The sequence below is a fragment of the Marmota monax genome, unplaced genomic scaffold (assembly GCF_021218885.2).
Source record: "Marmota monax isolate L192 unplaced genomic scaffold, Marmota_monax_Labrador192_F-V1.1 WCK01_AAM20220418_F8-fsc00009, whole genome shotgun sequence".
NCBI lineage: Eukaryota > Metazoa > Chordata > Mammalia > Rodentia > Sciuridae > Marmota > Marmota monax.
In genome coordinates this window covers 23,289,087-23,315,753 of record NW_026694710.1, presented here as the reverse complement: position 1 = coordinate 23,315,753, position 26,667 = coordinate 23,289,087, and the positions used below count along the sequence as shown (strand labels likewise).

At 53.9% G+C, this 26,667-nt stretch overlaps 1 protein-coding gene across 1 annotated transcript; it reads left to right on the top strand.

The window, feature by feature from the left end:
- The first annotated feature begins 1,816 nt into the window (after positions 1-1,816).
- Positions 1,817-25,008, top strand: Otop1 (otopetrin 1). The gene is made up of 6 exons (XM_046423523.1): positions 1,817-2,354; positions 14,204-14,340; positions 15,936-15,994; positions 18,309-18,439; positions 21,009-21,883; positions 24,204-25,008. Exons 1-6 carry the CDS (start codon positions 1,952-1,954, stop codon positions 24,372-24,374), a joined length of 1,776 nt encoding a protein of 591 aa, XP_046279479.1. The 5' UTR covers positions 1,817-1,951; the 3' UTR covers positions 24,375-25,008.
- The last annotated feature ends 1,659 nt before the right edge of the window (positions 25,009-26,667 follow it).

Here is a 26,667-nt window from a genome sequence, read left to right as displayed (position 1 = left end):
GGTAAGGCAGGTCTTCAGGCTGATTCTCTGCGGGGGCCCAGGGCTTCCGGTCCCCCTGTAGCAGTCAGGACAGGTTATTGTGACTTGCTGGACCCAATACGAACTGGAAAAGGCCCCCTGGTTTAAAAATAAAGAATTTCAAGACAGTAAGAGAAGTGTTAGACTGAAGTGGCACCACTTTTCTCCACAGAAAAGCCCTCTTCATCATGGCTGATTTTAGGACTGTCAGCAAAAGAGTCTCTGCTAAAGAGTTCAATGTAGATAAACTTCCTATTTTCGAGTCGCCCTGTTTTACTTGGCCACTGGCCGGGAAGATACCAGCACTCCAGGTGCTGGACACCCCCTCACTAGTTTTTCACAAACATATCCAGTATAGTACTTTGTAGAAATGTGCAAACAGGGCCTCTGGCCTTGAGCTGGGGCTTCACAGAGATGTCTACATTTTTAAGATAAGTTACAAATGGGCTGCATGGTAACAGCTGGCAGGGGAGGGAGGGAGGGAAGAAGCTCTCCCCTTCTCAGGGGCTGTCCTTGAAGAATTAACTTGCCCAGAACAGTGAAAGAAAAAGCTGTTTTTATGTGAACTTCTGCAGACTGTGAACTTCTGAGTCCCTCCCCTTCCACGCTGGGTATAAAACTCTGAAACTCCCTGAACTCGGGGTTCAGGGGATTAATTGATTACAGCAAAAGCTGTGCCCGCTGAACCTGGCTGCAGCCAAATAAAACTGTTTCCTGCTATCTTCAGTGCCTTGCCTCCTCTGTCCCTAAAACAAGACTACAGGGCAGGGGTCATATGAGAGTCCACCCTGGGTACTGCACAAGGTGCTCACAAGCCAGGCTCCTCCTCCTGCCTTTTCCGAGGTTCAGATACCCAGGTTCTACATTCTTCTTTCCTGTGCCCTTGAGGTCCCTGCCCCTCATCTTAGTCACCTTCAACCTTAGGACGTGGTTTATTTTATGTTTTCTTCAGAAACCTACCTGGATTTCCTCTTAGTGGCACCAGGGTGGAGTCCTTAAGGAACACAGCCCTCTCTGGGAGGGGTCTGTTCCAGGTGCGCACTGACGGCTTTGGAATGGGAGCCCCAGGACTGAGGGACTGAGGGTCGGGGGATTTGGGCAGCGTTCCTTGTCCCAGCTCCGTCCTGAGGCTGAGACAGTCCGCACTTCCTTGGAGGGCGAGGGATGATCTCTTCCTAGGAAGTGGCTCGGGTCCTGTTCCGCGTCTGAGCATATTGCCCCCAATATACGGGCATACCAGCCCGACAAATAAGAGACCCACAACAGGACGCCCCTCCTCCTCTTCCCTACCCGGGTCAGATACAGGAGCGACCCACACAGAGACCACAGATAGCAGAAATCCGTAGGCAACAGAAGAGACAGACGCACGGACGCACACACACCCGCAGGCTCGCCCCAGCTCTGGGAGTCCAGCTGCCGGCTGCACTGGCGGCCGTGAAGCTGTGACTTCTGCTCCACCGCAGCCACACCCCCAGCTCACTCCCTAGGGTTACAACAGGCGACCCTCTGTGTCCCCTGTCCCTACACTACCAACTCTGCCAGTGGGCGAGAGGCAACTCTCGCTGCTCTGCGTTTCCCGGGCGCGCGGGGGTGGCTGTGGGCGGGTGTCGGGCAGGGCTGGCCTGGGAGCGCGGGATCAGAAGCCTGGAGAGTCCTGGGAGGACCCCAGGGGTCGCAGCTGCTGAGAAGGGACGCGGGCAGTTGGCATCCGGAGCGCGTGGACACCTGGGGCAGGGGGCGGGAGGTGAGGGGACCGGAGTGCCTTGGCAGAGGGCACCAGGCACCGGGGCAGAAGAGGGTAGGGCAGGGATCAGAGTGGCAGCAGGTGAGGGGGCTGATTGACAGAGGGCTCCAGGCAAGGACAGAAGCCAGGAGCAACAGGCGGGGACGGCCTCACACGCCTCCAGGCGAGACCAGGCTAGATCGCTTGAAGATGCCCGCGGGTCCCGGGACACCCGCCTCGCCGGGAGCACCAGCGAGCGCCTCGGACCGGGACTCATCGGGGCCCCCAGATTGCCCGCCCTCCCCGCTCCTGACTCGGGGGTCCCCGGAATCCCCGGCCCCTCGACAGGCCGCGGTCCGCGCCAGCGTTCCGCAAAAGCTGGCGGAGACGCTGAGCAGCCAGTACGGGCTGAACGTGTTCGTGGCGGGGCTGCTGTTCCTGCTGGCCTGGGCGGTGCACGCCGCGGGCGTGGGCAAGCGGGACCTGCTCTGCTTCCTCACGGCGCTCATGCTGCTGCAGCTGCTCTGGATGCTGTGGTACGTGGGCCGCAGCTACGCGCAGCGCCGCCTCATCCGCCCCAAGGACGCGCACGCCGGGGCGCGGTGGCTCCGCGGTGAGTGCAGCGGGCGCGCCCTCCCCTCCAGCGCTCCTTCCCTCTTTCTGGGCCTCTTTTCTGGCTCTCCCTTCCCGAGGTCCGTCTCTGCTTCAAACGTGGGTCCCCTCTGCCCTCAGCTCTTGCCTTACATCATGAAAGTCACAGTTTCGCACAGTGCTCACAGTTTTCCCTGAGTACAGCCCTGCAGTGGTGTCACTGACCCCAGGGTACCTGCCACGCTCCCCTTCCTGGCACCCCCTTCCTGGCACCGGAGGACTCTGAGATCTGGCACGGATGGCGCCTTTCCTCTCCTGCCCTCCGGAGCACTGTCCGGACTCGGTTCCAGGCTCAGTGTCACTTGCCTCCACGCCAGCTGCTCCCTCCTGCGGGAATGCCTTCCCCTTGCCCTGTCCCCTGCTGCTTTCCCAGCCAGGGCTCAGGCCTCCCCTATTCTTCCCAGGGGAGTTTTTCCAACACCCCACTTTGTGGTTCTGACCATGCCCTCCACTCCTGGCTCTGGCCTGGGGGAGGGTCACTGTTCTTGAAGCCTCTGTTCCTCCACCACTCCCGGGAAGCCCGGTGACACTCTTTCCTTAGCACTAGAGCCCCCTCGGGGCCTGGGGTGGAACAGGTGCTAAGGAAGTGAGGCTGTGGAAGGGGCCCAGTACCCAGGAGCCACTCTGCCTGGAGAGAAGCACTGGCTACTGCTCAGGACACACTCGCTGACGCGTAAAGTGGGACCCCTGCCTCCTGGAGCTGCTGCTCCTCAGCCCTGGTGCCAGGTGAAGGAGACAGACCTGCCAAGGGCCACAGGGGGCGGTGGGAGTGGCTGTGAGCCGCCTCCAGGAGCGGTCAGTGCCCTGTACACCAAGAGGTCTGGACACACCACACACCTCTACTCAGATTCTCAGGCTGGATGGGAATTTAAATCTCCATTATAGTGTGTAAGTGACTTGGTGGCCTCGCCCACTGGGGGCCCCAGACTCCGCCCCTGCACAGCGGAGCTCTCACCCTGGATGGGCTGAGGTTGCTGGCACAGAGTGGGCACCGGCACTGTCAGCTCTCCTTCCCACGGTCCTTCCCCCATCCCCCGCTGTGCCTGGCAGGAGGGGCTCCTCCCTCCCGTGGCCACAAGGTGCTCTTTGTGGGGCTCTTTTGTCCCTCATCAGTTTCTGCCTCATGTTGTGACTAACAGGGACCATGTCTAGTCTTTGGGGAAACTGGATTCCATTCCAGGTGGCCCAAACTCCCCTCTGAAAATGGCTGTTTTAGGATAGTTTGTGGTTTGAGGACTCTGAGTGACAGGGAGTCCATTGCCACACACGACAGACACACCCAGCAGGACATGGGACGGTGTTTTAGGATATCCATCCACATTTTAGCTTAAACAATAAAGCCCCAGGGTTTGCCTGTCCTCTCCCGCAGGGAAGCAGCTGTCTTTGTCCTTCTCTTGCTTTCTTTCTCCCCCCTTTCTTCCACCATCCCTCCTTCCCTCCACATCCCTCCACGCCCATTTCTTCCTCACACCCTCTCTTCCCTCTCCTCCCTCCATTCCTTCTCTCCTCTTTCTTTCTCCCTCCCGGACCTCATCCTTCCTTCCTCTCTCCCTGTTCCTCCTCTCTCCCCACCTCTGCCCCACCCCCTCCCTCTCCTCTGGGCTTACTTAGGGCATAGGTCCAGGCAGAAGTGGCTGTGCTGTTCCAGGCTTGGGCAGCCAGAGGGAACGATGGGAGAGAACGGCGTTTCCTGGTGGCCCTGCTCTATGGGGCACGTCTTTGTGACCTCAAGTAGAGATGGAATAAATGAGGCAAGATTGGGAGAGCACAGAGTGGGCGTCCAGTAAGGGGTGGCTGCTTGTCCACTCAGCAGGTCGCCCCTCAGGACATCCAGCCAGGCGAGGCACGAGGACCCTGGAAAGGGGTTGGCCTTGGAAGTCTTGACTTGGGGCCTCTGTCCCATCCCCAGCACCTCTGAGTTCCCACCAGTAAGTAAGAAAAGAGCCGCAGCTGTTGGGCTGGGCTGGGGCCCAGTTGTGGAGCACTGGCCTGGCATGTGTGAGGCACGGGGTTCAATTCTCAGCACCACATTAAAAAAATGAACAAATACAGTTAAAAAAGAAGAAGAATTGCAGCTGCTGCCTCTAGGGAGCAGCTGGGGGTGCCGAGGGAAAGCAGTTCGCCATTCCCATGGATGAGCTGAGTGTTCATCAAGAAAACACGAAGCATTTACGAACCCCAGGGGACTGGGTGCCAAGAGGAGGCACTCTCCATCCGGTAGGAGCTGAGGTTTTGCTGGATTCATAGCTGGAAAGAGAGGGTCGGCTGGGAACCCAGCTCTCTCCTGTCCTGGTGCCAGAATCCTCTACATGTGTGTGAATCTCTGAGAAGGAGCCACCTGTGAAAGTCCAGGCCCTGAGGTTCTCTAGAGAGGTTCTGGGCTCGGGTGGCTGCCAGGCATCCCTCAGGGCAGGGAGGACTCTGGTCCAGCAGGTGGGTGTGAGAAAGGGAAGACTTTCTTTGGAACAGAGAGTATTGACCAACCTGAAGAAGGGCAGCAGAGTGGCTTATTAGCCCAGCTTCTCCGCTTGCTTAACGAATGGACTGGTTTCATCCAGAGCCATGGCAGCTGACACCTGGTGCCTGCCATGACACCTGGTGCCACCTAACGAAAGACCACTTTGCCCCAGTAATGGCCAGGGTCCTGTTTCTCTTGGTTTCTATGTAAGGTTGGCACGGTGAGGCCATGTTCCCCTTGTCCAAAGACCAGAGAAGTGTTTTAAGGCAAGTGGTGGAACAGTGGTGGGAGGAGCCCGAGCCACAGCTGCTGAGAGGTTTGGAATGCTGGGCTCATTACAAGCACCGTCTGGTTACTAGTAAGTGCTTCTGCTGTGCGTGTGAATCGTCACCCTCAGATTTGTTCCTTTCATGAGCTCAGATCCTCATTTAGCCTCAGAGTGAGGCCGGCCCATGTCTGTGACTCATCTCACCTTTGTCCAGTGTGCCAGCCACAGGCCACCTGGAAGTGGTTGCTCAGAGCACTGTGGTCCTGGTCCCCTTGGCTTAGCAGACAGGGGGCAGCTATGAGCTGTGGCAGGTGAGCTGTGGAGATCAAGTCCAAGTGGGGATGCAGTGGTCATTTTGGGGGGAGGAGGTTGTCACCTGGTAAGAAAGTGAAGGTTGATGAAAGGGCTGGGTCCAAGCACATGTGTGTGTGTGTGTGTGTGTGTGTGTGTGTGTGTGTGGAGGGCTGGGCACCCTCAGGGATGGTGGTCAAGAGCAGAGGAGGAGGGGGAGAGGACACTACAGCAGAGGAGAGGGAAGGTTCCTGCAGCCCTCTGTTTAGTGAGCTCTCAGCCAGGGCTGGTGTGGGGGTTGCAGAGCCCGTGTGGGTCCTGTGGTGGGGTGTGAAGACTTGAGGAGGCAGGGTGGGGGGCTCCCCATGGGTGCTTGTGCACAACGGCCAGGCTTTGCCTGGCTTTTCCTCCTGGGAACCTGCCTCTCCCCAACTATGCAGCTCCCTGCTTCTGTGGGCACAGCCTCCCAGACGTGTGCCTCACTTCTTTGGGCTGCTATGCCCATCCCTGATCACAGCTTGATGGAGACAGAGTTTGCACACTTCGCAATTCACCCATTCAAAGCCAGTGTTGTTTTGTTCGTTTTTTGTTTGTTTTTAATTTTTGTTGTAGGTGGACAGAATACTCGTTTTATTTTTCTGTGGTGCTGCTGAGGATCAAACCTAGTGCCTCATACGTGTTAGGCAAGCGCTCTGCCACTGAGCTCCAGTCCAGCCCCAAAGCCAGGGTTTTTAGGACATGCGTGGATGTGTGCACCCAGAGCCATGATCAGAACACCCTCCCACTGCCAGAGGACCTCCCTGTACCATAGTCCTTTGACCCCTGCTCTCCACTCGCCTTCGGCAACTGCTGGTCCGCTTCCTGGCCCACAGATGGGCCTGTTCTGGTCTCTTCCTATGAACGCAGTGGCACAATGTGTGGCCTTCGTGGTGGCTTCTTTCCCTCAATCACCGTGTTTTTGAGGTTGGCAGGGCTGGAGGGGGCGCGCTCATTCCATCTACTTGGTGAGGCAGCAGAAGCGGCTTCAGGAGGAGGGCCGACTCCCCCTTACTGGAAATATTCGGGTGGCGGTGGGGTGAGAAACAGAGGAGGGATAAGCTCCTTGCTTGGGAGCAGGTGTGTGCCATCGGCTGGTGACAGAGAGGGCGAAGGGGCGCAGTTCCACTTTGTCTCCATCTTCTCCCTTGAGCGGGAGGGCCTTTGACACCTGCAGAGGGCAGCAGAGAGCCAAGCCCTGCACAGAGGGCACTGTTGCTGGGCGCCCTTAGGTTCGCTTCTGTTCAGCAGCCTGGACTGGGTGCCCACTCTGCCTGCTGGGTGCTGCTGGGCTCTGGGGTGGAAGGATGCTCTGGCATGGCCCAGCACAGACAGGAAGGGGAGGGTGGGACACCAAGGGGGTCAGAGCATGTGGCTGAGCGTGTGGCCTTGACAGGGCTCAGAGTGACCCTTGTCTGCCTCAGTTCCCTCATTTGTAAAATGGGAATGCTGCTGCCACCTATCACATCGGGTGACCGTGGAAACTGGGGCATGACCTCATGTGCAGTGCTGAGGACAGCTTCTGGCACACAGTAAGGGGAACACGTTATTATCATGAATAAATGAGTTTTGTGACACACGGGATGGGAGACAGATGAGGAGCCTGGAGATGGGGATTTGGGGGCTTAGGGAAAGGCCCCCAGAGAAGAACTTTCCATCTCTGCTGGTGTTTGGAGGTAGTTCAGAGAGGCCAGCAAGATCCGCGCTGTGAAGAACTCTATGTGGCAGGCGCTGGACTTGGACTTCACCCAGTGGGTCATGGGGAGGCATCGAAGGCTTTAGAAAGGGAACCATGTGACTGTATTTGTACTTCAGAGCAATCACTCTGCCTGCAGGTGGGACCTGGGTTTGAGAGGGGTAAGAAAAAAGGCTGGAGGTCAGTTAGGAGCCAAGAGGAACTACAACACCTAAGCTCTGGGGAAGCTGCTCTGTATTTTAAACTGATGAACACACTGGATACAGAGAACTGAGCTGAAGCGACAGTGGGACATTCAGGAGCAGATCAGGCTGCAGAGGGCAGGTCCTCAGGAAGGTGGCCTTGTCCCCAGCACCTGTCCTGGCGTCTCTGTGAGAGTGCCACCAGACTGCATGCATTTTCATATATATATATATATTTTGATGGGGTTTCTGGTCTATCAGAAAATATCAATGTAAGGTTAGGATTTCAACAGCAACAAGAGAATGTGGCTGGGAAAATGCAGATGCAGGTCCTCCATTCCCTGGAAGGGGAGCCAGTGCGCATGTGGAGGGTCCTGTCTCCCCAGTGTCTCATGGGCACCTGTAGGACAGTGGTCCAGAGGACAGAAGGATGAGGCTGCAGGGTGGACCATGCTGCAAGCTGGTGCCCACCAGTTCCAGGTCATCCTTGGGCTTTTAGAAAACGAGAGCCCCCTCTCCCCAGGAGCCTCTCCTGACACCAGGCCAGGTGCAGCTCCCCAGCTGCAGGTTCTCCCAGAAGCTGCTCTTGGTGTCCCCAGCCCTGGGCGGCAGGGGATGTACTATCCACAGTGTGGATAGACCAGCTGTTTCCTGGTCTAACAGGACTGTGAGCTCCTGAAGGCAGAGACGCCACTGACTGCATGTGCTCCCTGTGCCATCCTGAGCGCCTGGCATAGTGCCTAATGTGATGTAGGTGCCCAGTGGTATCTGCTGAGTCATTGAACCACGGATGGGTTGGACGGACGGATGAATGTGTGAATGGAAAACACCAGAAGCTCCAGGGGAGAGGGTGACTGCTCTGGGAGGCCAACAGCTCTTCAATATGAGGCAGAACTTTTGGATGTAAGCACCAGCCAGTGATGGAAGGTGCACTTTGAGCCGCCCGGCCCACGTGTCCCCGTGGAGGCCAGGCGAAGCCTTGGGAAGCATCGCTGCATGGGATGGAGATATGGTCCAGCTTTGTGGAGACCTCCGCCTCTAAGATCCTGCGGGACAATATTCTGGATCCCTGGGAGGGACTTGGAGCCCACATGGAGGGAGGGGCTTCCCTCTCCCAACACTGGCTGGGCACGCAGCAGCTTTCGGACCAGTCTCCAACAATGCTCCGGCTAACTTCCTAGTGGGTCCTAATTCACTAAGCTTTTCTCTGTGGCCCAATGATGCTGCGGTGTTGGTAGAAATATTCCCTTTTACAGAACTGTCCAGATAGTGCACATGCCATGTGACCACTGTGCAAGGACTCCCCAGGAGATAGGTGTCATTGTCATTACCCACACTTTACAGATGAGGAAACTGAGGCACAGGGAAGCTAAGTAATGCCCCTGGTCATCAGTCAGCAAGTGGCAGAAAGCAGGACGTGGAGCTGGCCGGCCACCTTCACCACTCTGCTTCCTGCTGTGTTTTAGTATCTCTGATGCTCATCCGTGCTCCATGGACATCCACAGGGTGTACTCTGTCCTTAAGGCGTTCTGCAGAGAGAAAATCAAATTCACAGATAGTGGAATTCAATTCTTAAACTTTGTCTATTTGATCTTCCTAGTTCTGAAAGTTTCCACTTTTTTTTCTTTTTATTAAGAGCAGTTAAATAGATAAAGCAGAAACGATTTTACTTTGGTATGTGTGTGACTGCTCTATTTCCTTATTTTTTTATGATATGAATTGATAAAAAGAAAAGAGCTCTTTATCCTGTTGATTGATAGCTTTAAATCCCTCCTGGCCTGTGTTCACTCTGCCACTCACACTCTCATTTCATGCGCATTGCTGGTTCCTCTTTATCCACCCATAATTCTTAATCTTCATCCTTAGTTAATAGTGTGGTCACATACAGGGAATGTATTTGCATTTTACTCTGAACTGGATCCTCCTGCCCTTGCTTACTAATGGATGGGAAGATTTAGATCCTTCCAGTTATAATGATTTGTATCCTGACTGTGTCGTTTCCATTTTTCCTTTATGGAGATCATCATGATATATTTTACCATTTCTCTCATTTTCCCTTTCTGCATGTTGGCCTTTGAAGATTTTATTATGCCTCTCTATTCTGTTAATGACCATCTTCCCTTCCCATGCTCTTCTGATCAGGTGCCTATCACTCCATTCTTATTTAAAAAAAAAAACAAAAAACAACATTTGCCCCCGCCCGTCACCTTGCTTCCCACCTGAGATGCTCTGCTCCTCCCACTTCCTCTCCACCCTTGAGAAAGACCTTTAGGAGACCTTCTTCCCTATTTCCTCTCTTCTTAGCCTGAGACCTTAAAAGGCTTTCTCTCTCGGTTCCCCACCCAGTCCATCTCCAACCTGTAGGTTGTGAAGATATAGTTCAATTTGCCCTTAGAATGTTTATTCTGTATTGTCTTTATGTAGCATGCAGATTGTACACTCCCAGGCATTTTGTCTTCATCCATTTGGATTTAACTTATCTTCTTTTCTTGCCTTTCAATTTATTTATCCATTTTCCCATCCATCCACCCATCTTTCTATCCATCTACTCACTTATCCATCTAGCCATCCATCCATTCATTCGTCCCTCCATCCATCCCTATCCAACTGTTCATCCATCCACCCATCCATCCACTTATTCATCTATTCATCCACCTATCCATCCAATCCATCCATCCATCCATCCATCCATCCATCCATCCATCCACTTATTCATCTATTCATCCACCTATCCATCCAATCCATCCATCCATCCACCCATCCATCCACCCACTCCGTACACTCCTCCATTCTTTTGCAAAGTGGCTTCCTCTCCTCTTCATCTTCCCCTATTTGGAGGACTCTCCTAGCTCACTGGCTCGGTGTTGCCAGATGAGTTATGCAGATGACATTTTTCTCTCCCTCTCTATTCTCTGTTCAGCTGTCCGCCTCAGAGACTCCTCTCCTGACCAAATACCCCCAGCCTCAGTGCCCTTTCCTGATCATGTTCCTTCATGCACGTAGCACCTCCTGACATTCTTTTTATGTCTGTTGTTCACCTGTTTATTTCCTGTCTTTCCCACTGGAATTTTAAACTCCTAAAGGAAGATCCCTTATTTTATTGTCTTTTGTATCCTGGTGCCTGGGACAGCAACTGGCTCAAGAGTTGATGCTCAGAAAATAATTGCTGATAAATACACTTTGCATATCTTCAAATATCTTTCTTCTTCTGCCCTGATAAGGGCGGGGGTGTGACATCTTCACTGTGAACAGAGCCCTGGGCTGGCACCCTTTCCTTGCAAGGGACCATTGCAACCTTCCACTGTCTTCTGCTCTCCAGGGCTGCACATGATATGTCTGGTGCCAGCTCATCCGTCTATATTTTGTGATTTAAGCGGTGCTGAACTTGTGTATTTTTGGTTCTCCAGCATTGTGTTTCTGTCATTCAGCCCCCGGCACAATGCCTCACGCACACTAGGTGTCTCAGTTCATCCTGTGCAGCTATAACCAAACACCTAAGGCTGGGAACTTTATAAATAAAGAGGTTGATTTGGCTCATGATTCTATTGGCTGGAGGGTCCAAGGAGCTTGGTGCTGGCATCTTGGTAAGTCATGGCAGAGAAGTGGAATGGGAACCAGCCATGTGGAGGAGAGGCTAAGCACACAGGGCGGCTTTGCTTTATAACAACCTGCTCCCTTGAGAACCAGCAGGACTGAGAGAACTGCACCAGCCTCACCAGGTGCTTCCCAGGACCTAACCTAACCACCTCCCCTTAGGCCCCACCCCTTAAAGGTCCCACCCCTCTCAACATCACCCCACTGAGCACCAAGCTTCTCACACATGAACCTTTGTGTGACACACTCAAACACGTCCAGACCATATGGAGGAGCCCCCCAAATACTTGTAGTGAGTGGATCTAAGGGAGAGAGGGCCTGGAGACTGCTGAAGGAATACGAGGCATCTCACAGAATGCTTGGCCCGCCAGCTACAGGGGTGTTCTAGATCTCTGCTTCTCAAAGCAGGTCCCAGGCCAACCCCATTAGCCCTGCCTGGAACTAGTTACGTGTGCCCATTGAGGGTCTCCCTCCAGGCCTCCGGAACCAGGGACTGGGGGTACAGCTCAGCGATGTGACTCATGTCATAGCGGGAGAAACTGAAGTTGGGGGCAGGGATGTGGCTGTGGAACTCCATGTTCTCCGGGACTAGCGCCGGGCCAGAGCTGCAGGACTGGGCCCTGCGCCCGGCCAGCTTCCTGCCTCGGCTTGCTCTGTTCTTGTTTCTTTTCTTTTTAAATATATTTTAGTCATACATGGACGCAATATCTTTATTTTGTTATTTTTATGTGGTGCTGAGGATGGAACCCAGGGCCTCACATGCGCGAGGCAAGCGCTCTGCCGCTGAGCCGGGCCCCAGCCCCCGCCCCAGCCTTCGCCCCAGCACCAGCCCCGGCCCCAGCTGTGTTCTTGTTTCTTTTTTGTAATGTAAAGGAGCCTGGCATTTGTCAAGACATTTCAAAGCCCTGGGATCCAATCTCCACTCCAACTGAGTTTCTGGCTTTTCTATGATTTAAGAAAAGGTGAGCTGGAGTTGTTTTGGTGGCTTTGGGCAGTGGAAAGGAGCCAGGCGCTTGCAGGACTTGTCACGGGCGGGGGGCGGGGGTGCTCCTTCCCGCTGGCTGCTCCGTTGTGCCCTTGCGCACAGCCCACGACCAAGGTTCTCCTGTGCCTGGGACAGAGTTGTGATGGGGTCAGCGCTGGCCCAGGAGGACGAGGAGCTTCCACAGGGCGCAGGTGCCTCTGTCCTGCTCTTCTCCCTGATGTCCTGGGTTCCTTTCCGTCTGTTCTCACAGGCAGACTCCTGTGTTTTCATCTCTTGGTCTTAACTTGTGGGCCCCTGCCAGGTGGCTGCTGCAGGCCCCTTACCTGGAGCTTCTGGAGTAGACTTTCTACCTTAGGAAAGCTATCGACACACAGAGGGCTGCACAGGCCCTGCAGTTCCCGCGTGCCCACCGCCCTGCACCCTTCTTCAGGACCTTAGGACCAGAGTATGGAGATGCTAGAGCCGGGCAGCGGCGCTCTTAGACAGATCTCTTTAGAGAAGCTTCCCGAGGCCTTCTGTTGGCTCAGTCCACCTTCACTCGTTGAATCCTTATCTGTGGACTCCATGTCCATGGGTTCAGCCAGCCATGCACTGAAGATGTTGGAAAACACCCTGCATCTGCCCTGGACAATCACAGACCCCCAGCCATTGCTCCTAATCATGGATGATCTGCACAGATTCACGTCGTCTCATGTGTCAGAGTGACCTAGAGATGGCGCGTGCCTGGGAGATGGGCGTAGGTTGTTGGAAAGTGCTCTGCCACTGTGCACGAGGCACTCAGGGTCCTCAGCGTTGGGTCTGTTGGGATCTGGGAACCAGGCTGTGTGGGGGGTCCACTGTACCTATCATTTGTCAGGCTCTGGGAAACTCATAGGGTGGGCACAGTGATGAGCGGGACAATCCCTACATTCTAGGTTCATCTGTCCAAGAGTAGAATTTATTTTACTAATATACGTCTTTTATTTATGACTTTATATATAAATAAATAAATAAATAAAATAACCAACTGACTTTGACTGAATCCTTTCCAAGAGTACGGTTCAGTAGGTCAAGTACGTTGGCTTTGCCCGTTTCCTTCCTACCCTGCCTGTCGGGGCCCTCTGGACTCACTGCCCATTTCCCTCCCCAGCCCCTGGCGCCCCTATCCACATGCTCGCTATGGATTCGCCTGCTCTAGGTGGCTGAGGTGAGTGCAGGCCTGCGGCACTTGTCCCTTGTGACTTGTGTGTTCCCATGATGTCCTCGAGGCTTGCCCATGAGTCATGTGTGTAGGATTCCCTTCCTTTCCGACGATGGGTGGCTCTGTGTTGTATGTACAGACCTTTCTTTCTTTACTTAGTCACCCACAGTGGGGACCCGGTCAGCTCCCACCTGTTGGCTGTTGCACACGGTGCTGCTAAGGTATGAGTGTAGGTGTCCGCTGTCCACTGTATTGTTGCTTCTGGTTCTCTTGGGTATATGCTATGAAGTGGCATTGCTGAGTCACACAGAACGCAGTTTTAATTTTTGAGGAAGTGCCACACTGGTTGCCCACGGTGGCTGCACCATTTTGCACTCCCATCCATGTGCACAGAGATTCCAGCTTCTCCGTCTCCTACCACCATGCCTTGTGGTTGTTATTGAATAGCTATCCTAACAGAGGTGAAGTGGCATCTCCTGGTTTATGTTTGCATTTCCAGATAATTGGTGATGTTGATCATCCTTTCATGAACTTGTCGGCTGTTTTCATATCCTTTTAGGAGAAATGTTCATGCAAATCCTTTGCCTATGGAAGTTGTGGGTGTTGTTGAACTTTAGGTGTCTTTATATATTGTGGATATTAATGGCATCATCTGTACATAATGTGCAAGTATTTCCATTTGTTCTTTGGGTCACCTCTTCACTGTATTTTCTGTGATGCACAAACCCTCTTCACTTTCAGGTAGTTCAGTTTATCCATCTGTTCATTGTCTGTTTTTTTGTTGTCAGGACCAAGAAACCATCTTATAGTCCATAATGTTGCGAAGCGTTCCCCTGTGCTGTCTTCTGATAGTTTTGCACTTCCAGCCTTGATTTAGGTCTTTGAGTCTCTGTGAGCTAACTTGGGTGTGCAGCATAGGTTGGGGTCCTTCATTTCCTTGCATGTGGCTATCCAGTTCTCCCAGCACCAGGTGTTGACAGTACTGTCCCTGCATGTGGAATGGTCTTGGCACCCTTGGCAGAAATCCTTGACCCACATCTGATGGCGTACTGTGGTTGGTTTTGAAATGACGCAATGCACATTAACACATACGCACGCATGTTTCTACCCTGCCCGCGTAGGAAGCATCTCACTGTTTGCCATCATCACCGTCATCCTGGGGTGCTTCAAAGTTGGCTACTTCATTGGATTTTCCGAGTGTCTTTCGGCCATGGAAGGCGTTTTCCCTGTCACACACGCGGTGCACACTCTGCTGCAGGTAATCCACCGATACTAACGACGTCATCTATTGTTGTCAAGTGTCATCAAGCACGTCCCTAGGTGTATGAAGTCCCTGGCCATAGAGACACGTGGCAAGTGGGAGCAGCCAGAGCTGCTGCAGACCCGAGCTTTAGAATATGCCAAGTGCTTTCCCCATCTCTGTGTGCGATCCCTCCAGCTACCTTCAACAGCAGGTGTGGGCTCTGCACAGCAGCCAAGGTATGGAACCACCTCGGCGTCTGCTGGTGGATGGATGGATGAAGAAAATGTGGCACATGTGTGCAGCAGAAATCATCCAGCCTTAAAGAGAATGAAATCCTGGGCGGGCGGCAATGTGGATGGGCCTGGAGGACTTTATGTTAAGTGGGTGAGCCAGGCACAGAAGGCTCCTGTGTGCTCCTTCACGCGTGGAAGCCGAAGAGAAAATGAGGGAGATATATAAAGGGCTCAGCAGTGTTTGGCATGGAGTAGGTGCTCAATATGTGTTTGTTTCTAAAATCAAGACTTAGATGTTTTAAAAGTGCTAATAATACTGGTATACAGGAGGCACTCAATCAGTGTCAACGAGTGAGTGAGCAGGCACAGGAGGATATTTGCTGAACACGTTCACATTCCAGGAGCCGGTTTTAAGTGATCAGAATGGATTCTCTCAGTTAATGGCTCACAGTGCCTCCAGGGCAAGTTCCTTATCTTCATTTTGCAGGTGGCAAGCAGTTAGAAAGGTTCCCAGGCTAGCCCAAGGTTTTGAGGCCAGGCAAAGAGGGACTTGGGTCTGATACAGATGGAACATCCCTAATCTGAAACTTTGAGCGGTGACAGGCTGCCGCAAGCAGAAAATTCAACCCTGAATTTTGTGCACAAAATTATGTAATATATGGCATGCATATGAGGCCTAACAGAGAGAATGAATTCTGGGTTTAGACTTGGGTCCCATCCCCAAGATTTCTCATGGCATATATGCAAGTACTGCAAAGTCTGAAAGAATTGGAAATAATCTGGCACCTGGAATCTGAAACACTGCCGGCCCCGGGAGCATTTCAGATAAGAGAGACCAACCTGGGCCAGAGACACAGCTGTCACACCCCGCCCTGTGCTGCTGCTGGGGGCTGTGGCCCGGGGCTGGATAGCACAGGGGAAAGGACCCTGTTCTTCATTCAAAGTGCTCAACATTTAATTTCTGGGCGCTGGCTCTGTTCAATGAATATTTCTTGGCTAAAGCCTGACAAATGTGCTGTCCTCAGACTTCAGGGCTCCTGCCAGGCAGGCTTCCATTCCCACCCCCGCCCCACGGCAGACATCCCCAGTCGACTGCAGCACTCCATCCAAAGAAGACATCACAAGTCAACCGCAGCACCCCTCCCTCCAGACCCGGGAGGCCCCACCTGCTCTCCCCAGGTGCTCCCAGCTCACTGTCCCCAAGGGGCCATGATGCAGCACCTGAGAGAGGAAAGCCACTTGCCTTTCTTGGGGTGGGAGGTCATTCATGTCCCCAGCGTTTTCTTGGACCTTTTCTTCAGGTTTTATAACTCCTCAAGTGCGCAAATCCAAGGACACTTGTCCCACTCATGTCACTTCCTCTTCCTTTCCACCTAGGTGTATTTTCTCTGGGGACATGCCAAGGATATCATCCAGTCTTTCAAAACTCTGGAAAGGTAAAACTTGGGGGGATCGCCTCGCGTGTTGAATTTGGGGTTCTTCTAGAAGGAACCAGCCTCACAGCTGCCTCTTGCTGGGTGGTGAACACAGGGACCCCCTCTCTGCTCAGGGCTGGACAGCGGAGCTCTCCTCGTGGCCAGGAGGGGACCCCGGCTTCAGCCCCTTCCTGGGACGGCCCTGGAGGCAGAGCAGGGTTCAGTTTTGACTCGGCCATCGGCGCCAGTTCCCTTTCATGGCCTCCGTTTCCTCATCTCTGCAATGGGGACGACACGGTGGCCCTCCCTGGAGACTGAGTGAGGCAGTGGACACGGACTAGTGGCTTGGCAAGTGCAGGGTCTGTTCTGAACGGCCTGCCTGGCTCTGCTGACTGGGAGGGCAGAGGACTCCATCTCCAGGACGAGGGGGAGAGCCACCCTAGTCGCATGTAGCAGAGGCCCCGGGCCCCACGCGGGTGCTTCAGGCGATCAGTATTTGCTTTGTTGAATGATCTCTTGCCTACAAACTCTCCCCGAGGAAGGGAAGCTCCCTCACTACCGTTTGGTGGCATCAGGTGACGGCTGATATTAAAACACTGATTTGCGCGTGACCACTGGATAAGCTGCTTTGATAGGCCATTGAATAGAAATAGGTTTTGCCCACCTCACTGTGCAGAACAGGGTGGACATCAGGTGTGTGGGCACCTTGGGGCTTCCTGTGTGCCATGGGGATAAGCCAGGAGGCACAGGATATCCTTGGCTGTTGTGAATGGCACTCTTCAGTGGCCCTGGGCAGCAGTGGTCCCTGTGGTGGCCTTGGCAGTGAATTTTGGCCCCGGTTTTATTAGCCCCGGAAGCCCCACCTCCACCCCCCTGGATCTGGGCATTGGCTGAGCCCAGCTGACTCTGTCGCAGGTGGGTGGCAGCCCTGGGGGCTGCGGGGGCAGTGCTTTTCCTCGCTCCAGCCACTGTTGACTGTGGCCCCAGGACACTGCGGCCCTGACCCTGTCCCTCCAGCAGAGGCCAACTCAGCCCTGCCATCAGGTCTGGGCTGGGCAGTGCAGCGACCACCCCGTGGACGGTGGCCCCTCCAGATGGACACGTGCTGTGTGTGTGGAATATATTGCAGATGTCAGAGTCTAGAACGAAACAGGGCGGAAAGCGCCTCAGTAGGATTTCGGGGTTTGATTGTATGTCACCATGATGTGGCCTCAGGTGTGCTGGGTTTAATGAAGTTTTACTACAGCTATTTGACTTGCCCCTTTTTACCGTTTCTGAAGTATGACCACAGGTGCTCTGGAGCGTCCTGCGTGGCTCTCATGTTGTCCTGCATTGTCTTTTCACCAGGCAGCACTACTCTGGGCCATGCTCCAGGCGTTTGTCTCTGGGGTCTGCCACCTGAGTGGGACCGGGACCTCACACTGCCTCAGCCTTGCTGGTGGAGTGTTTGGAGACAAGTCCAGCCAGAGTGGCTATTTACTCTATGTGTGACCATAGGCTAGGTCCTGAGCCTCAGTGGGACTCCAGAAGCTCAACGATATTATCACTGAGAGGATCTCTCTAGGTTTCTGCTCTTCTATGCTTAGCAAGTTAGTACTTCATCCCATGCTGGTTGCTTCATGGTCATAATATGGCTGCCACAACTCCAGCCTTCATGTCTACACTTAAGAATGTCATAAGAGGGAGCTAGACCTCTCTCATTCTTACCTCTTTCATCAAAAAATGCAAAAGCTTTTAAGTAGTGCCCCATAGACTGAGCCTCACACTCCAGTGACCAGAATGGCTAAGTCTGGTTGCAAGGGGAGCCAGACAGCAAGGCTCTGGCTTGTGTTGTGTGTGGGAAGGTAGGTGGGAAGACAGGAGGCTGGGTGATGATAGCTGGGTGGTCAGTCAGCAGGGCAGCTGTACCCACACTCCAGGTGTCCAGGGTAGCCCTTCCATCTCTTCCTCTCATTGTTCTCCCCCTCCTCTTCCCTCTGGAGGACAGGTCTGGGCTATGGGTGGGGTGTCCTCTCATCGTGAAGTCTCTTCCCCAGAGGCCAGCTTCCAAGACAGTTCCTTTGATGTCCCCTAGACAATGAGTTGAGTCCAGGGAGTTCAAGATGAAGGCAGAATGCAAAAACTCTGTGGTTTTGGAAGGTCCCTGGAGCTGCCTCGCCCAGCCAGACAGAGCCACCCAGAGCCCTGGTGGGGGGGGTGAGAGTGGAGAAGGAGGTGTGCGCACGTGTGAGCGCACGTGTGTGCACGTGTGTGCATGTGCGTGCCCCTCTCACCCCAGGGGGCCTGGATCTGTCCCAGGGCCACTCAAGAGCCGAGCCCTCGTGTCCTTCCCCAGGTTCGGGGTGATCCACTCTGTGGTCACCAACCTGCTCCTCTGGGCCAACAGCGTCCTGAACGAGTCCAAGCACCAGCTGAACGAGCACAAGGAGCGGCTCCTCACTCTGGGCTTCGGGAACATAACCTTAGGTGAGTGGGGCCCTTGCACAGGGCCAGAGTGGCCAGGGTGACCCAGGTGGCCAGGGTGGCCCAGGTGGCAGAGGTGGCCCAGGTGGCCGGGGTGACCCAGGTGGCCGGGGTGGACGAGTGGGCTCCACCAGCTCCTCACTGGCAGGAAGCCCCGCTGTCCCTGCCTCTCTAGGCGGGGTTGCTGAGCGTAAGGAAGGCTTTGTGACCCAGGGCTGGAGCCCAGGGCTGTCAGCGGCTGCCTTTGCTCCTGGCGTGGTGCGGCCTGGGGATGGAGGCTCTGTTTTCCACTGGGGAAGATGGGCGGCTGCTGCCGTTGGTGTTCTTGGTTAAACCTCTGGTGTGAGGTCTTTCTACTAAAGTCATGGCTTAGGGACCCTGGGAGTCTAATGGCAGGCTGGGCTTGGTGGCGCTAATGGGCAGGAAGTGTTCATCGAGCTGGGCTTGCCTTGTGCTCCGGGCCCATGGATACCCTCCCATTCCTACTTGAGAGCCTACAGTATTAGTCTTCTTGTTTCCTTCCAGAGTTCCTAAGGTTTTGTGACCCATCACCTCTGTCCTGGGACATCCTGGGACACCTGAGACTGCAATGTCTTGGGAAGCCATGTGACCTCTCTGAGCCCACCTTTTCTCTTTGTAAATTGGAGGACCGTGTATTTTCAAAGTCTCCTTCCTGCTCTAGTGAGCTGCAGGTCTAGCTTTGCAACCCCAGGCCAGTCCTGAGAGCCCCTTGGAGCCTGCTCCCCACTGGGAGTGAGGGTGACAAATTCAGGCACACATTGTAACTCCTCCTCTGGTGGCCACCCCCGGTAGCCCTCCTGTGTCTCGGGGCTCACTCCCCCTTGGGATCACAGCAGCAGTAAGGCTTCCTCTCATTCTGCTGCAAACACTCAAGTTTCCAGTGCATTTGACTCTACTCTGTTCTCTCCATCTCTATTCTATTCCATTATAATTCATTTGGTCCACAAAAATATTGGCTGCTACCCTCTCAGTACACTTCACAATCTGATATTGGTTTACCCAGCACTTAGAAAATACTGTCTATACAATTTTTCTCCCTTGTAAGATGATTATTTTCCAATCTCATTAAAACATTCTTGTGAAGAATCTTTGCTTTAATTTTTATTTATTTTATTTTTGATATCAAGGATTGAACCCAGAGGTGGTAACCACTGAGCCACCTCCCCAGGTCTTTTTTATTTTTTATCTTTAAGGCCTAGCTAGGTTGCTGGAGCTGGTTTTGAACGGTGGTCCTCCCGCCTCAGCCTCCCAGGTTGCTGGGATTACAGGCCTGCACCTCTGTGCCTGACTTTATTGTTTTTTTTTTATGATTATGGCCATTATTTTAATTAACTCTAAGTCTTAAAACATCTTCTAAGATGTTTTAAGATGAATATTGTAAAGTTTTCTTTTGGCATGGATTTTTTAAATTTATTTTTCAGCAGGTTTCTCTTTTTTGCTCTTTTTAGATACACATGACAGTAGCGTGTGCTTTGACATATTATACATATTGGAGAATAACTCATTGTAATTAGGATCCCATTCCTGTGGGTGCACAAGATGTGGGGTTTCACTGAACATAGGAAGGTGATGTCGATTAATTCTACTGACTTTCCCACCTCCCCTCCCTTCCCCTTTGTGTGACCCACTGAACTTCTATTCTTCTCTCCCCTGTGTGTGTTGGCATCCACATATCAGATAGAACATTTGGCCTTTGTTTTATTTGGAGCTGGCTTATTTCACTTAGCATGATAGTCTCCAGATCCATCCATTTACTGGCAAAATTCATAATTTCATTCTACTTTAAGGCTGAGTAATATTCCATTATGTATATATGCGCATTTTCTCTTTCCATTCATCTGTGGAAGGGCACCTCAGTTGGTTCTGTAGTTCTGCTATTGTGAATTGAGCTGCTATAAACATTGATGTGGCCAGATCACTGTAGCATGCTGATTTGAAGTCCTTGGGGTACATGCTGAGGAGTGGGATAGCTGGGTCAAATGGTCCTTTGTTCTGTGGCTCCGTTGTCTTCTAGCGGTGGTGCCAATTTCTGCAGCCGGCACCCGTGTCTGCGTGTGCCCATCCCATGCCACTCTGGTCAGGGCTGTGTCTTCAGGGAAAGCCTTTGCTAACTGGAGGGGCATCTTCCCTAAAGAGCATTTAAAAATAATTTTTAAAACCACACACAGAGATCCTATTCACGAGAAAATTCAGTAATACAGAAAAGCCAATGCAGAAGGAAACAGAAATCCCTTCCCTTTTGCGGGAGTTTTGTGCCCACGGCTCCCCTCTGGCTCGTGTCCTCTGACTGCGGAGGTAGGTGTCAGCCACGAGTCTCTATCTCTCGAAGGTGGAGGCAGGGTCTCCTCTTGGGCCCCTGTTTCAGCTCAGAGCAGCCGGTGAGCGCACTGGGGGCACTGGGGGTGGCCGGTCCTGCAGCTGCCCGTGCTCTAAGCGCAGCGCAGAGGGGCCACCGCACTCCCAGCTGGGGTCCGCGGCTTGCTGGGCGGGAGGCCGCCTGGCGTCCAGGGTGGCGGCTCTGTGCTGACCTCCGGCTCTGCTGTCCCCCCAGTCCTGGACGACCACACGCCGCAGTGCAACTGCACGCCGCCCGCGCTGTGCCCGGCCGTGTCGCGCGTCATCTACTACCTGTACCCCTTCAACATCGAGTACCAGATCCTGGCCTCCACCATGCTCTACGTCCTGTGGAAGAACGTGGGCCGCAGGGTGGACAGCCCCGCGCGCCCCGAGATGCGGTTCCAGTTCAGCCGGGGGATGGCGGGCGCGGCGCTGGGCCTGGGCGTGCTGGCGGCCACCATCGGGGTGGTGGCCGTGTACCTGGTCCACATCGGGCGCTCCAGGACCCAGAGCGAGTGGGCGCTGGTGCTCTTCTACCTGTCGGCCACCAGCCTGCTGACCCTCATGGGCGCCGCGGGGCTGCTGGGAATCTGGGTCTGCAGGATGGACGAGCAGTCGCTGGATGAGTCCAAAAACCCGGCCCGCAAGCTGGACGCGGACCTCCTGGTGGGCACGGCCTCGGGCTCCTGGCTCATCTCCTGGGGCTCCATCCTGGCCATGCTCTGCGCCACCACCCGCCCGCGCTACACCTGGTTCAACCTGCCCTACTCGGCCCTGGTGATCGCCGAGAAGTACATCCAGAACCTCTTCATCATCGAGTCGGTCCACCGCGAGCCCCAGCCGCTCCGCGAGGACATCCGCACGCTCCGCGTGGTGGCCGTCTGCAGCGGCGGCACCTCCTCCCTGGCCTCTTCGGGCCCCCGGAGGGGAGCCGCGGCCGGGGCGGTCAACGGGAGTCTGCAGCCCGGTTGCGGCAAAGAGGAAGAGGAGGGGGGCCGCCCGCCTCGCGAACCTCGTGTCCTGCAGGGCAGCACCAGGAGGAGCGTCTTGAGGAATGTGGCCGTCTTCCTGTTCCTCTGCAACATCTCGGTAATCTCCCCAAGCTCCTGGGATGATCTGCCAATCAGCTAATCTGTTTTCCTCACCTTTTCCAAATGAGGGGTGGGGGTGGGTGGTACCGAGAGTGAATGTGAGGTTAAAAGGGGACTCGAGTCCTGGGAATCCTGGTGGAGCACAGGGCACACAGAGGGCAGGTGAGAGGACGCCAGCTCTTCCCTTGGGAAGGTCGAGCTCCGTTGCCATGTGCAATAGGAGTGTGGATCCAGGGGGGACTTCCCTGCCAGTATCAGTCAGCATTACTTTGGTTGCAGATGATGGGCTTACATCTCAGTGACATTTACCGCTCTCACAGGACGCTGAGGATCTTCTGCTTGGGTTGGGTCTGCAGCTGAATCATGCCATGGAACTCCATCTTTCCTCTCAGCCATACTCTGCATGGTGCTTGCTGCCACATGGTGTTAAGATGGCTGCAGCAGTACCAGGCATCAGGTTTGGGCTCAAGATGGAAAACAGAGGGACAGGCTGATGCTGTGCAATGTCTCTCCCATAGCCACCCCTTGCTGCACCAGATGCTGGAAGCACAGGGGGTTTGCTTTCCAGCCCCGTGACTGAAGCCAATCATGGAGAAGCTGTGGTCACTCACATAAAGTTGCTTGACTCAGCCTCAGGGACTGGTTGGGACCAAGTGGTCAAGACGGGGAAAAGCATTTTGGGCAGAGGCATATAATGTGCAAAGACTCAGAGGCAGCGGACACTGTGGCATATTTTGGGAGCACGGAGCATGGACCACATCCATGTCTAGCAGAGAGGCAGAGTGGGACTCAGGAGGGAGGGTCCCCTTGGGTGGGCTCTGGCGTGAGTGGCCTCCTTGCCTGGGCTGGGGTTCAGCCTTGGTGCTGAGGGCAGGACGGGGCGCTCTGGCATCGTCTTGGAACAATGCCCAGGCAGCCATGTGCAGGAAGGGGGCAGAGGTCAGGCACACAGCTGGGAGACCAGTGGGCTGCAGCCTGGGAGGGAGGCCCGCAGCAGCCCAGGCAGGACAGGACGGGCGGGAGCCAAGGCGGAAGTGGTGGCATGGAGAGAAGAGGAAGGGACAAAACCCGGCCTGCTCCTGGGGTTTCTCTAGAGCCGGAGTTTCCTGGAGGCCTGTGGCAGTCACAACCAGGGACAGGGGAAAGCTCTGGGGCTCACGTACGCAGAGAAGGGAGGGGCCCAGGAAGAGCCTGGGACCTGACGGCCATAAGAGGCTGAGCAAAGGAGAAGCTGGCAGAGGGGACTGGAGAGGACCAGCGGAAGTGGCAGGAGGGCCCCCAGAGGCTCGGGAGCAGGCTGGGGGAGTCCCTCGGGGATGTTATGAGGCCACACGTGTCAGTGACCTCTGCGGGTAAGAAGCCACCCCAAGCTTGGCAGCTCAGCACCACAAACATTAACCACTTCATGGCGTCCGGGTTCTGCAAATCCAAGTGCAGCTCAGCTGGGTCTGCTCAGGGCCCTTCCAGGCTGCAGGCTGTGGGCAGGCTGCGTCCCTGCCAAGGCCTCATTTGGGGATCTCATTCCAGACCCAATCCATGGCTACTGGCAGGGTTCTGCTCCTTCGGGGCTGTTTGAAGGCCCGTGTTCCTTGCTGGCTACTGGCCTGAGACCTTCTCTGTACCCAACCCCGGGCCTCTCCAGAGGGCGGCTCAGCCTGGGACAGTCTAGGACCCTGGCCTTCTCTCTTGCAGATGGCAGATCTGACTTTGGAGGTGACTTTTGTCCTGTTCTGTTAGGAGTGCTCAGTGGGCTCTCCTGCATTCCAGGGGATGGAACTGCACAGGCCGTGACTCCAGGAGCTGGGGACACTGGGGTCATGCTAGGGGCTGCCAGGAGTGGGAGTGGAGGGTGCTCCAGAAGCATACAGTAGGAGCAAGAGTCCCGGACCGAGCAGGGTGCCCTGACAGTGGCGGAGGGGAAGGGGCCTGGCCAGACTGAGGGGGGTGGGGCCGGCGTGCGGGTCATTTCTGTACATTTTACCAACTGAATTCTCACCTAGGCCCTCTCAGAGGTGCTAGTCTTCCTGTGTTACAGATGAGGAAACTGAGGCTGGGTGGGGCTGGTGGGGAAGGAGAGGAGGGGACAGGTGCCCACGGTACTGACTGCGGGGACTTGTGGGTGAGGATGGAGCAGGCTCTTGGGAGGCTGGTGGGTGCGACGTTTCCATGGAGACAGGAGCCTGCGGGGCTCAGCATCCTGCCAGGAGTAATGCAGGCTCCTGGATCTGGGCAGCGCCCCCCTGTGTTGCCTGGCGGTAGTGCGGCTTCCTCCAGGATGGGAAGCCGCTCACCTTGACAGACTCCTTCTTCTTTTGCAGCTTTGGGTACCTCCCGCCTTTGGCTGTCGCCCCGAGTACGACAACGGACTGGAGGAAGTCGTCTTTGGCTTCGAACCCTGGATAATTGTGGTCAACCTGGCCATGCCGTTTTCTATTTTCTATCGAATGCACGCGGCTGCCTCTCTCTTCGAAGTCTATTGTAAGATCTAGTCTGGTCCACACAGGATTGGGGTCCAGCTGGCGGGGCAGTGCCCGGGGCCACCTGGGAATGGCCGGGCTGGGCAAACATGGCCTGACTAACCGAGGAGGCGCCTTTGTCTGCGTGATTGTGTGTCTTGTGGGCAAACAATCAGATCAAAGCCTGCGAGGAGGCCCAGATCCATCCTCGGTTAGTTGATTCTAGTCAAACCCAAATCATTTTATTTCCTTCTGAGTGAAACCCTCTATTTTAGAAAAATGTGATCTTAGGTTGGGAAAAAAATGTCAAAACAAAATGCACAGTTTGTTTTTCATAAAAAGCACTTCCTGTTTGTGATTTATCAGTGACCACTTACAGCCTTATTATTGACCATCTATCCGCAGAGCAACCACTTCAATTTTGTCCTCAGAGCTGATTGAATGTAGCTACAGACACGTTTGGTTAATATTTTAGTTTCTGAGTAGGTCTAATTTTTGAACAAAATTACTTCGATCACCTGGATGGAAATTTGTGTATAGGTTAATGTAAAGACACATTCCTTACCTGAAATTTTGTGATCATTTTGACGTATTTTAAAAAATAAAGTTCACTCTTTTTTATTTCACTATAAATGTGTATATGTTTATTATAGCAAAGTTGGACACTTCAGAATATTAGGGAAAAAATCACCTGTGATGCTTTTGTTCAATTAAACAGTTATGTTTTAACCTCCGGATGTATTTCTTCTCATCAGGAGGATTCGGGGATTCCTTTGATTGTTATATGGCTCAGTGATGATCCAACATTTTAAATTTTGTAACCCAGTGTTTCAATTTTGTAACCCACATTTGAGGGAAAGGTGTCTCTGTGCTTAGCCTGTACACCACTGTGTTACCACTGTTTACACAGCACACACACTTTATAAGGCATTGTAAGTAATCCAGAGACCGTAAAGTGTATGGAGGATGTGCATGGGACATAGTAACACCAGGCCACTTGTACACAGGCCTGGAGCCTAAGCATCCTCAGGCTTTGGTACCCACATGGGCCCTGGAATCAAGCCCTGAGGATACCAAAGGACAGTTAGATGCCTCAAATCCAGAGGCCTTGTCCAAAGGTTAGAAATATTTTAACGTCTCCTAAGGGACATTGACATTTGGGTAGGACTTTTATGTTTTTCCGTAACTATTTTAAAATGCTAGTAAAATTGGCTTACTTACTGTACGTACCAACACGAATGTCTTATCTGAGTGTTTTTATTTTTTTGACAGCACAGGCCATGGACCATTAAGAAACACCAAGTTTTTTTTTTTTTTAAATTTTTAATGTGAGTAAATACTTTATATTCATCTTAGTGAAAACAGCAACAAACAATATAAAAAACAGGCCCACATCCTAAAAGCAGGGAAAGGCCCCCTGTGATGCTTTCCATCTGGAGCGCTGGTTCCCAACCGGGGCCTGGGGCCCTCAGGAGGTGTCTGTCGATTGCCATCACTGCGAGGTGCTACTGGCCTCTAGTGGAGGAGACCAGGGACGTGTTGAGCATCCTGCAGTGACCAGGACAGCCCCTCCCCCAGAATCACCAGGCCCCAGATGGGATGGAGCCGAGGTTCAGAAATCATGATCTGGAGGTAACTGCATAGGTAACTGCTGTCAGCGGGGTTCCTAGGCACCTGTCAGGACACACACACACACACACACACACACACACACGGGATCACTTTTTCATGCACTGAATTGCCATGTAACCTGCTTTCTTCCTCTTAGCTCACAGTGAGCTTGTTGAATGTTTCCCAGGCCCCGCGGTGCTGAGCTCACCCTCTTAGTGTGCACAGGAACCTCTGGGAGCCCTCAGGACCCTTGTCCGCCCGCTGACATTCAGAGGCAGTGGTCAGCAGTGGCCCGTGAGCTGCAGGGGGTCTGAGGACCCACAGGAAGGCTCCTGAGAGGCTCCCTTGACCTGGGTGCTCTTCTGCCCCATGGTTTTGGGTGGCTTTCAAGTGCGTTCTTGGAGGAGCGAACGTTTCTTCATTCAGCTGATCGTGCAGGAGGACACTCAGGTGGCTTCCCTCTTTTCTTTGGGTTGCTATTACGAGTGGCCCCATGGTGAGCTCTTAGCAGTCTTTGGCCACAGGGACAAAACGCTGGGACTGACCCTGACTCAGGCAGTGCAGGAGAACTCTGGTCTCTGTCTTTGCTGGCATGAATGTTCTCGGGGCTCTCAGCACCCTGGGGCCTCAGCCTCTAGTTTGGGGGCTTTGCCACGGTGATGAAGGGAGAGGTGCCGGGAACAACTGAATCGGGCTGTGGCAGTGTCAGGCTGGT